We start from the raw sequence: 12,481 nt of genomic DNA on the forward strand, positions 1-12,481 counted from the left end.
CTTTGGTTCCACTCCATTAAGGAATGGAGAGGTAGAGATAAAAATCCAGATTCCTCATTTGGCCTTCACTGATACCCAAGTGCGAGGATGCTTCTCATTGTTCTGGGTGGGTTCTACTTCCAACAGTAGGCTTCCACTGATAACCCCCTGGCTGGGTGAGGTAAGAGTAACTGCTCCCTGATACCAGCTTAATGGGAAGAGGGGTACCTCATTACTGACAGGAGGGGGTATAAGTCCAGACTCCTATGGTCTCCACTGTCACTACAAGTTTGAGGGGTCCTCATTACCACCTGGCAGGGATAAAAGTCTTGGCTCCCTAGTTCAAACTTCTCTGATACCCCTGTGGGAAGATGGAGGGTTACACTTCCTCCTTACACTTTGACAAATATGGAAGACTAAGCTCAGCTTTTGCTGTTGGGGGTGGGGAGAGAGAGCATGAATTTTTCTATGGTGTTTGCCTAGAGGAGAACCATCTAAAAGTTTTACGTTTTACTTAGGCTTTCTTTTTCCTATTCCTTTGGCTTAAGAGATCATGTTTCTTTACATTTTTTTAGGGGTGTGTGTGTGTGTGTGTTTTGTTGTTGTTGTTATTAGTGTTTCTGGGTTTCCAGCTTTTTCAGCAGTGAATATAGGATATATGAGGGAAAAATAAAACCCAGAGTCTTATCACCACGTTGTTCCTTGGGTCCCAAGGTCCCTAAAAGCAAGTTTCCCTTCTTCTCTCCAACTTTTAGTCTTGTAATGTTTTCACTAGACATAATTCTTATGATTTTTAGTCTTATTTAGAGACAGGAATAGAGAAAAGTATGTCATCTTCGTCTTTGCAGAAGTAGAACTTAACCCTTTGAAGGATTTTAAGCAACAAAGTTCTATGTTGGCTTTTGCATTTTAGACAGATAATTACATAAGTAGGGAGAGCTCAGAAACTGGAGTTAGGGGAGAGGTAGACTGAAAGGAACTTTAAAGGCAAGAGCACCTGTTAGAATGCGCTCTAGACTGATTATCTGAGGATAATCTGAAATCTACAACTGCAAAGCATAGGCACGAGTCAAATCAGAAGTCAAACACAGAACACACACCAGTCAACAACATACACATGCATAGCAGCTGAATATCAGCTTTGAATATACGGCAGGAGTCATGGAAAAGAGGATACTCTTGATAGGTACTAAAATATAAACTCAACAAAATGTAATGACCAATAGGGTGTGATATGTAAGGATAATGAAATTAGAATCACTCCCTGATTCTTAGTTTGGATAACTGAGTAAGTGCAGGTCAAATTAACATTGTAGAGTACCTGGAAAGAAATGTGTTTTGCAGGGAAGAATGGAGACGGCAAGTTCAGGTTGTCATCTTGAGCATAAGATGTGTATGGACCATCCAAAGATGGTCTAACAATAAGTTGGTGCTCAGCAGGAAGATCTGATATAGACAGGAGTAGACAGAAGCCTTGGTTTAATTTGTACTACTCAAATCCAACTGCATGGAGATTACAGAACATATATATCTGATGAGAAAAGAAGGTTAGGAATAAGACCCTTCTAACCTCCAGTGTTTAGGACCAAAGTAAGGGAAACCAAGAGAGGAAAATGAGGACAAGCTGTCTTGAGAGGTAGGAGGAGAACAAAGGAGTGGAGCTCAATTTAGTTCCATGAGCATTTATTGAGTGTTCAGTGTTTGCTACACACTGTGCTGGGAGACGGGTTTTTGAAGATCTCACATGCTACTGGATATAAACAAAGCAAACCAGTGTGCTCAGCTCAGTGCTCAGTGATAGACATGTGCTCAGGGGGCAATGGAACCATGGAAAGGGCCCTAAACAAAACCAAAGAATATAAGAGGAAACTTTGGAGAGATGATAACGTCTAAGCAGAGTCTTCAAGATTGGAAGGGAAGGAAAGACACAGGAAAAGTCATGCCAGGCAAAAGAAACAGCCTGAACAAATAGCAAAAGGGCAGGGAGCTCAAGAGGAGAAATAATTACTTGCAGCAAATAGCACGGTTGATGCACTAAAAGAGTGAAAATTAAATCAGATTGAAGACTTTTTGACTTGGTCACTTAAGAAGTCACTGTTGACCTCTGCTGCAGCAGCTTCTATGAAGTCATGTGGATAAAAATTGGACCACAGTGGGATAAAGATGAACTAGAAGAATATGAAATTCGCACAGTGTGAACTGGGTATTTTTTTTTCAAGGAGTTTAGTGGAGAAGAAAATAAAGATGGGATAGCTAGAAGTGGGCAAAGGTCTAAAAAGCTTTGTTTTGTTATCAGAAAGAATTGAAGATATTTACACTTGGTGTGAAGGAAACCAGAATTCAGATCAAAGGTTTAAGAATGTAGCTATTACATTCACTCCTTTACACAAAAATATTTATAAAGCATCTACATTCCTCTTGAGTACATCATTCCAAAAAAAAAAAAAAAAACCACCAAGCCCCTTTCATAGTATTAAAATCATGTTTCAAATAAACTCAAGAAGTAATAAAAGGCCAATGGTAAATGCACAAGAATTGTATGTTCTTCAGTTCTAAAGGCAGCTTATATTTCTAAATATAAATACTTACAATGGCACCTTCAACTCTGTTACGTGTATGTTACTAACACCATAATTCATAATAGGGATTCAGTGTTGAGGCTTAATTTGTTTACTTCAAAGAGAATCCTTATTTTAAAAAAACATTTATTTTATTGCAATGCCTTTGTATAATACTTTCTAGAAATCCGTTAGGGATAGACATCAAGCTGATGAGTATATGTTTTTCATAATATAATTTTTGCTGGTTTTGTTCAGCACAATTTTAATAGCTGGCTATTATTTTCTGTATTCCATTCTCTTTTGATATCCTATTTTTAACTGGAAGAAGATATAAAAAAGTGTCATTCCCCAAATCCAAATTTTTCGGTTCCCACTTAGAAACCACTTCTTTAAAACCTTCAGTTAAAAAAATTGTTTAGATGGTATTAATTTCATCTTATTACCTCATATAAAACTGTTGTGTTCCCATGTAGAAGAGGTCCATAACAGATATAGGAATGTCCAACAACCCAGCCTAAGTCAGAGGCTGCCCACCACACCTAAAAAATAAGAAGGTAATAAAATACATATACGTTCATCAGAGAAATGTTCCTGTAACATGAATTTAAAACCATGATTACCTCTCCAGGTTTAAGTCCATATATAGAAGACATTGTCCAGTTTAGCATCACAGCATATCCCCCAGTGGGTCTAACCACACCCTAAAAGAGAGAAAACATGAGGTGAACATCAATAAACGATGTGTTAAAAAATTCTCTGCCTTCACACTATCCATCTCAAAAAGTTCCTGTTTAAAGTCTTTTATATTCTATAAAGTACGTAGTTGGTTTTCATCCAATTGTATTTACTTCAGTATTTATTTGGTTCCCCCATTAATAATGTCCACATCAGTTCACTTGTAGAATACATTCTCACAGACCATTCTTGACTTTCTAAAGAAAACTTATGACTTCACAGAATTACATGCAATAAAAAATTTTTTTCCAGTGGTGACATAAATTAACATTACATTTGCAGGCATATTTCCAGAATGAAAACGGAAATTCTCAAATGGTGTATACAGAAAAATCAAAGGTAGCTGTGCTCTTCAGACAGACTAACATAAGGATGGCTATTCCATTATATGATTGAATATTAATAGGATGCTTAGAAGACGCAAAGTCATATTCTAACTGGAGCCTCGTTACAATGCTACACTAGGGATTGTGCTAGCACAGTATTAGAGCTGAACAATTCTTTCATGATGAATTCTAGAATTCCAACAAATCAGTCCTCACCTCTTGAGTTGGATCTAAGGCTCACAGACTTGCCTTATATTACAGTTGGGGCAAAAGTAGGGATTGTTACATCACAGCGCCGCAGCTTTCATGAATCAGTTCCTAGCAGCTACCCATGATACTGAACGTATTCGAATTTAATACAAGATTAATATTTGAAAACTGGCACAAGAGTCACCAAAAATAAAAACTGATGGTAAATTTAATAATTTTATTTATTGCTTCATTACAAACATTAACGATCATTGGCTTGAAAAGGCTTAACCATGTGAATATTCAGAATGAGCTAGTGAAAAAGTAAAGCTGTATTCCACTCACATGTATTTTGAAACATCCTTTAGTAGAACAATTATTATTACTGCATACAGAAAATAATTTACCTAATATTTTACCTAAAGGCAAACATGGCCGGAATTAAGAAATGTACTAAGGTTGGGACTTTTTGGCATAACTCTGCAGCTTTAACGTATGTACGTGAATCAGAGAAATGAAAAACAAATCGACTTTCCGTTAGTTACTAAAATTGCTGCTCTCTGCAGGCACTGACAAAACATAGGTATCAAGCTGAGGAACACATTTTATCTACCAGAAAAACACCTGGTCTCTCAGCAAATGTCACATGCAGGCATTTGACAGCTACTTTCCAAGTTGTACAATGTGGTCAGCAAACAGCTGGTTCTCTTGATCACCGTCGTGTATTAGAAACCTTAGCCTCCTGCAAGGGGGTTTCACATGTTCCTTTTCCCAGGTAAGCTCTTTTCCCAGTATATTCTGTGCCATCTTCCATGAACTTTGCTTATTGGTTTGTTCCATTGAGATCTTTTCTTATGATTCAATTCCTCGAGTAGTTTGACATGAATCAACTTGCAAACACTTTTTTTTTTCTGAAAAATTTTATTCATTGTGTAGAGAAGAAAAAGTGAAGCTTCTTTTCATAGATGTTAGCCATATACTATGGTAGACAGTGAAAATCAATGTCAGTAATGATTTCATTTAAAATGTTTTAGAATTTTCTCTCCATCTACTTGTCCTTGCATTTAGAGCTCATTGTTATCAGTAATTCTAAATATTATTATAACTGGGTAAATTTATGGTGCAGAGAGGATAAAATGAATCAACTGGAAGTGAAAAAGGAAGAAAAGGCTAGAAAAAATATAAACAAGTAGTAACTCATTTGTAAAGCAAAAAAGATAATTTAAAGGAATAGGTTATCAAATTCCTATTTACCTCACAAATGGACTTACCCTTTACCCTTCTTTAAAGAATATTTACCATTGTTGCTTTGCCCATAAAATAGTGGATATTTAAATCCAATTGATGCCACAAAAGTGAGACTTAAAAATGAGGCCAGGCATTAAAAAAAAAAAAAAAAAAAAAACACCACACATTTAAAATCATAAAGTATTTACAATTGAATTTTGTATCCTATTAGCAAAATTAGTTCCTTAGTTCTAGCAATTACTGCTTTTTATTTTTCCCTGTACTATTACTGCCCAAAAGGCAGAAATGTCAAAACAATTAAAGGTTGCCATCAAAGATTCTCATTAAAAACAATTTAAATGCAGCTAATTGAGAGAAAAGCTGTGACGTCTGTTTTTCATTAGTTTTGATCCACTTGTTTTTATTTTTTTAAGAATAAGGATAAAAATTTCTGTCAAGTATCATTTTACCATTCATTAATCTAGATAATAAATCTGAGATTTGGCCTTGCCTCCAAAGTATTGGGTGATGTTTTCAATTTTCTGAGTATTTGAGATGATGTAGAAAAAAAGAGCAGCATAATTTCATACTCTCCATTAGATCTTTCATAAAAAGTTTGAAAGTAAAAAAAATTGAAAGATTCAGTTTAAAAAGAGAATGCCTTTATTATAATATTAAATATGTGACTGAAAATAAGGTGCTAAAGCATTTCTTGTTTTGTTTGTAATCACATTTTCCAGGTAATGATTAAAATGCAAAAGAGAAACTCTGTTCAGCCTCTAAAAACACATAAATCATGTTCAAAAATCAAATCGTTATATTCTAATATTCAAAATTAATCAGAAACTGAAAACTACTTAAGAATATATTTGAAATCTTGAGTATGAGATTAAAAATTCTTACCCAGTATCAATGCTTACTCCTAAAACACAAGCATGCTGCATTTTACTTTCTTGAGTCTCTGTTACTACTCTTTTTATGTACTTACACTCTATCTACCTGAAAGTAAAACCATTAGATGAATTAATATATTGTCAGAAAATCCCTGGAACCTACCAATATACTGTTCTGGTTTTTGGAGTATTAGCCGTAACACTTAAAGTCTTCTGGAGAGCTTAAAAGACTTCCGGGTGGGAATAGCATCCTGTACCCCAAATAAAGACGAGAAAGTGAATTCTATCGCAAAAATGCTAAAGGAAGGGTGTGTGGATGACTCATTGGTTAAGCATCTGACTGTTGATCTTGTCTCAGGTCATGATCTCACAGTTCGTGAAATTGAGTTCCGCATTGGGCTCTGTGCTGACAGCCTGGAGCCTGCTTGGGATTCTCTCTCTCTCTCTCTCTCTCTCTCTCTCTCTCTCACTCTCTCTCTCTCTCACCCTGTCCCACATGCACTCTCTCAAAATAAGTAAATAAACTTTTTTAAAAATGCAAAAGGGGGGCAATATGAAAGTGCTCTTTAAAACAAACAAAACAACAACAACAATTTTTAAGTGGTGGCATTTTAAACTTCAATCCATACAGGTAAAATAAAACTCTGGTTATTAAGTCGCCCAAGAATAGGACCAGAGAGTCATCACAGGTATTCTTTATGATTTCCAGCTTAATGAGCTGCCTATGAAAACAAGGAAAGCCACAAAACGTCAAAATGGGGCCATCAAAGTGAAACATAAGAAAACAAAAAACATGTCAGTATCAAGTGTGGTATGCAGTGTTGGTTGCCACAACTTAAGAAAAATACAAAACAATATAGGTTTTATCAAAAGGAGAAGACCGAGGAGTGTGGTAAGATTAGGAGCTTGGAATTCTACATCCTATTTTTTTTAATTGATCTATAAAAATCTGAAAAGCAAATCTCAAAAATCAGGTAAGAGAAGTCTGGAGTACTCAACAAAACTTCATACTTTCTAAGTTGAGCCCCTCTGTCCTCCTACTGTGTAACAAGGTTTATACAAAAGAGATGCATATTTACATACACGAGATATGTATTTATCCATACATACATATGTAAATGTGTGTGTGTGTGCATGTGTGTTTCAATTTGGCCTGAGAAGTTGAGTAAAAAACAGAACAAGAAGAAAGGATAAATGAGTATTTTACGTAAATAAAAGAAAGCCATCACCAGATGATAGCTGGGGTCAGTTCACTGAGAAATAAGAGGTGTGGTTCTGATTACTTAAAAGAAATCCAATAGACCAACAGTAGTTGTGTTCTTCCAATGGCTTTACAGATGACAGCCCCTCTTTCTAGAATGAACCCCCATCCCCACCTCTTTCCTGAACTTGGTTAGCTCCTACTTCATCACGCAAGTACTTAAAGACATCATGAAAGTGTCACCTCTTCTAGAAGCTGTCCCCAGTGCCACAGTCTGTGTTAAGTAATGGTCTCTCCTGTCTTGTTCCTTGTCCCCAGGGTCTGCAAACCTCCTCCGGGTGGCAACCTGACACTGTGATGCGTCTCCCCCCAACGATGAGCGCTATGGGGAGAACCCCTCTTCAGCTTTAGCACAGTAACTGCCATGGAGTAGGCATGTAATACATTTCTTTTTTTTTAATTTTTTTTCAACGTTTTTTATTTATTTTTGGGACAGAGAGAGACAGAGCATGAACGGGGGAGGAGCAGAGAGAGAGGGAGACACAGAATCGGAAACAGGCTCCAGGCTCTGAGCCATCAGCCCAGAGCCTGACGCGGGGCTCGAACTCACGGACCGCGAGATCGTGACCTGGCTGAAGTCGGACACTTAACCGACTGCGCCACCCAGGCGCCCCATGTAATACATTTCTTGACCGATTCAATACATGAACGGTTGAGTGAATAAGCACATGTAAGAAAAATATAACCGTCTTCTTTGTTCAGGAGAAAGCTCTGAAACTTGTAGAACTGAGTGAATCATACTGGTGGGAATGGAACGGCTCCTTTTGGGTTAGTTCATCCAACATGAAATCTGTTGCTACAGGTTTTCGGATGACTCTGAAGCAACCTCTATGGAGAATACTTTAGCAGCAATATAATTTTTTATCGATCTGAACAGCTGTGATAGAAGGGGCAAAGGTATAGCAAGTTCAGCGTCTTAACTGCAAGAATTGTACCACAGATAAGAAAAAAAGTTCACTGCTTTTTATTCGTATTTCTCCTATTTTTTGCTCTAGGGTAAGAAATATGAATGTCACCCAACATGTGGGAATAAAAGTGACATAAATTGTGTAAATGCACATCAGGACAAAAGGCCTTCCACCTTCTTGTCATGTCTTTCCCTTTCTTTCCTGTCCGTCCTTCCTTCTTTCTTTCTTCCTTCCTTCCTTCCTTCCTTCCTTCCTTCCTCCCTCCCTCCCTCCCTCTTTTTCTTTCTTTCTTTCCTCTTTTCTTGAAGTGTGGTTGACATACAATATTCTATTATTTCAGGTGTACAACATAGTGATTCAACATTTATATCCATTAGGAGTGGTCACCATGATAAATCTAGCTACTTTCTATCAATCACCATACAAAGTTGTTACATATTAACTATATTCCTTATAGTTTGTACATTGTATCTCTGTGTCTTTTTTTTCTTCATTTTTTAGCTGTTAAGATTGCACCTCTTTATCCCCTTCCCCTATTTTGCCCATCTCTCCAGCCCCTCTCCTCTGCCAACTATCAGATTGCCCTCTTTATTCACAGGTCTGTTTCTGGTTTGTTTTGTTTTTTTAGATTCCACATAGAAGTGAATTCATATGGTATTTCTCTCTCTGTGTCTGGCTTCTTTCACTTAGCATCATGCCCTCACATGCTTTCCTTTCAATCCTTGGCTTTTTCCCCCCTATTCTCTTGTTCGCCTTTTCTGTTTTGGCACTGGACTTTGTTTTGTGTGTGTGTGTGTGTGTGTGTGTGTGTGTGTGTGTGTGTGTGTGTGTATGTGTGTAATTATCACTGTCCCTTCATGATACCAAGCTGGAAGCAGAGAAGTATTATCATCACTAAATCTCCCCTTCCCAAAAGGACGCCCCTGCATCCAGATGCAGAATTCTTCCACTGTGCAGTACTTTGAAGTATCTTGAATACAGTCACCCAGACCAAACAGGACAGAAGCCCACAACATTGCAGAAATGTATGCAAAGTCGCTCAGTTGTGGTTGCTAGAATATTTACAGATTAACCTCTCATACAGCAACCTGACAAATCCAGGGCTGGCAGATGCAGAGATGCAAATATGTCCTAAATAGATCTTCAACTTCTAACCAAAGAACAGATTGCCTTATGTGTGTCTTATATGTGCTTATGAAAAGTATTTTTAAGGAGAGTATTTTTACGGGCCCAGAACATTATTTTTCCTCATGAAGGCCAAAGATTGAGAGAACAAATTGTATGATGACATTAAAATTATTTAAATCCTTCATGAATGTATGTGTGCTCATCTTTCCTGTACTTCTATTCTAGAAATACAAGTATTAAAATTTCAGATCCCATTAAGCCTGATTATACCTACCAGAAGTGAAATGAGAATCTTCTGAATAAAGAGGAGTCTGGAAACTAACTCAAGAAGTCAAAGATCATTTAACAAATTTTCTGAGAATTTACCATGGCCCAGTTTTTAGGTTAGTGACATAGTGGATTCAAAGATACATGAAATATATTCTGACTTCTGAGAATATGCAACATTATGAAGATAAGCAAATAAAAACTGGTATCCATAAGGTAGAATAAAATAAGTGACATAAAGGTTTGTTGACAATGTATAATTTCAATGCAACTGGAATTCTAAAATGCACTAGAGGAATGAAGGAAGGATTTCTGAGGGACCTTGAGAGATGACTACTTTTCTTGCCATTCTGCATGTCCCACTTTGCAAAACCTACTCACCACCATGCTTTAAACACTAGAGCTGATGACCCACAAAGGTCTATCTCCCAACCCAGATGCACTTCTCGGACCCAGACCTCCATCTCCAACCTCTGGTTAGGCATCTCCATGTTGCATCATACTCAGTATGCATCTGAGGATGCATCATACTCGGTCCAAGATGCATTATACTCAGTATATTCAAAAACTCTCAGCTTCCCCCAGCCCCAAACCACATCCTGTGTTTCTATGTGGCAAATACTCAAAACCATCTGCCTAGGTTCTCAGTTTTGAGTCTTGGACCTGTCCTCTGCCTCATGCCTATCTTTGAACCAGATCTGATTTCTCTTTATTAAATGTGCTATCTTAAGTAAAGTCCTAAATTAAAACAGCCTGGAAACGAATCTCCTTGCCTCCATTGTGTGTACTTGCTTATTTTCCCAACAGAATATTGCAAGGATTTACCTTCCTTCATATTTTTCTCTGCTGCCTAAAAATCATTAGTGCCTTCTGTCCCTTCCATACAGAATATAGCCTAAACTTCTTGGCTAAATGTTAAGAGTCTGGCCCTTGCCTATGTATCTAACCATTTATCCTCCTCATTAGTACCACATGCAATAGCCATCCTGGAAACTTTCTTGCACACTCCTGCCTTTGCTTATGCTGACCCTCTCTGCCAACAGTGCCCTCCTCTCTAGGATGCCACTCCATGAAGACGTTTTATTTATCCTTCAAACACCACCTTATAAGAGCTTTCTTTGACCACTGTTTAATAGAACAGCTCTCTCACTTTTCCCACCACTCGGTCCGATTACCCTGCTTTATTTTTTTCTTCATAACACTTTCCACATATTAAATAGCTCTTTGTTTAGTTCCTGTGTCCTGGCTATAGAAGATAAACTTTTAAACTTTTAAAAAGATAACCAAACACATACTTGGGTGCTCAGTAATATTTGTTGAATTTGTTGAATGGAATCCTTCAGATACCATTCAATCTCATCTTTTCCGAGAGAGAAATAGTGCAGGGATAACAGTCTACCTCGCCTACCTGTGTTCATAAATATTTCAATCCATTAGACTGAAGGGACTGTGGTTCACTCATATCTTTTAGCACAGAATGAACACTCAATACATGTATATTAAATGGAGTTGAATTTGACATAAATAGAGACCTCCACACAATTAAAGCCTTCTCCAATTTAGTGAAGGGAGATTATCTTTAGGATGGTACATAAGGAAGTAAATGAGAATGACTGAAACTTCAAATGATCTTCAGTTTCAGCATCTCCAGGAGAGAACTTCCTGACCCAAACAACACCTGGAAAAGCTAGGATCCTTCCTTATTTGGAATCGCCATTTTTCAGATTTGATGCTCTGTATGTTACTTTCATCTCTACCACACTGGCTGAGTCAGGTTTGAGTCTCTAACAAGCTCTTCCATTCCTGCCATAGACATCCCCATCCAGACCAAGTGTAATTCAGGGTAACTTAAAATCTTGAAGTGGCACAACTGTTTTTATAAGAATCCTTCAGGCTAATAGGAGCTAAAGTGATTTTTGGAGGGTTCTTTTTTATTTGGTTAGGTTATACTATGTTTTCAGGGTCAGGGATTCCCTTTCATGTTGAACTTTTCTATTAGATTATAACTTGGTGAATCCCATTTTATTTTACAGCCACACATCCAGTTAGACTCTATGCAGCTGGTGCATAATGCAGAATTGCAAAAGGTGGAAGGTTAAAGTCAGGGTCCAGAAGATCATTTGGACTGCTTGAACAAGTCATCAATATGAAGGAATATTTATTTTTCAGATGACCAGAGTTGTGAAAAAAAAATCATAAGGGATTGATTCCACAATGACACAAATTTGTTTTTTTATGCATGCAACAAAAATTTATTAAGCACCAAACTACATACAAAGCACAATAGTAGTGGGGCACCTGAATGGCTCAGTTGGTTAAGCATCATGATTCTTGATTTCAGCTCAAGTCATGATCTCACGGTTCGTGAGTTCGAGCCCCACAACTGGGCTCTGGGCTGACCACGCGGAGCCTGCTTGGGATTCTGTCTCCCTTTCTCTCTGCCCCTCCCCTGCTCACTCTCTCTCTCAAAAATAAATAAAGATGAACTTAAAAAAAAAAGCACAATGGTAGACTAAAATGTAATAAAACATGGTCTCTGTCCTCAGAGAGAATATACTCCCTACCAAATATTTCCTTTTTTATAAGCAAGTGAGTTTGATGTGGAACATCTTAATTTTTCTTTTTAAAACTAATCTAATGGAATCACTATTTTATGATTATGAACAAATTGCATTCTCAGAACTCTGATGCTACAGAAATCTAATTATTAATAAAGAGGCCACTGTCCTCCAGGATGTGAGTGATTGTGAAAGCCCCTTCCCCCACTAAAATTTTAGGATTCAGTCACTACTGAACTCCCTAATATGGGCACCTGGGTAGCTCAGTCAGTTAAGCCTTCAACTCTGGATTTCAGCTCAGGTCATGATCTTACAGTTCCTGGGTTCGAGCCCCATGTCAGACACCATGCTGACAGTGCAAGCCTGCCTGGGATTCTCTCTCTCTCCCTTTCTCTGACACTTCCCTGTTCCCACTCTCTCTCTCTCTCTCCCTCAAAATAAATAAACTA

The 12,481-nt window shown here is 37.6% G+C and overlaps 1 protein-coding gene across 1 annotated transcript in view; it reads right to left on the reverse strand.

The window, feature by feature from the left end:
• The window catches only part of ACSS3 (acyl-CoA synthetase short chain family member 3), a 154,805-nt gene that overhangs the window by 83,769 nt on the left and 58,555 nt on the right, over positions 1-12,481 (reverse strand). The window contains exons 6-7 of the mRNA XM_040491334.1: positions 3,161-3,241; positions 2,984-3,079 (exon numbers count right to left, since the gene is read on the reverse strand). Coding sequence (XP_040347268.1) covers positions 2,984-3,079; positions 3,161-3,241 — 177 coding nt within the window. The remainder of the gene's footprint in view (positions 1-2,983; positions 3,080-3,160; positions 3,242-12,481) is intronic.

Source organism: Herpailurus yagouaroundi, unplaced genomic scaffold, assembly GCF_014898765.1.
Source record: "Herpailurus yagouaroundi ecotype Mexico unplaced genomic scaffold, PumYag 182, whole genome shotgun sequence".
NCBI lineage: Eukaryota > Metazoa > Chordata > Mammalia > Carnivora > Felidae > Herpailurus > Herpailurus yagouaroundi.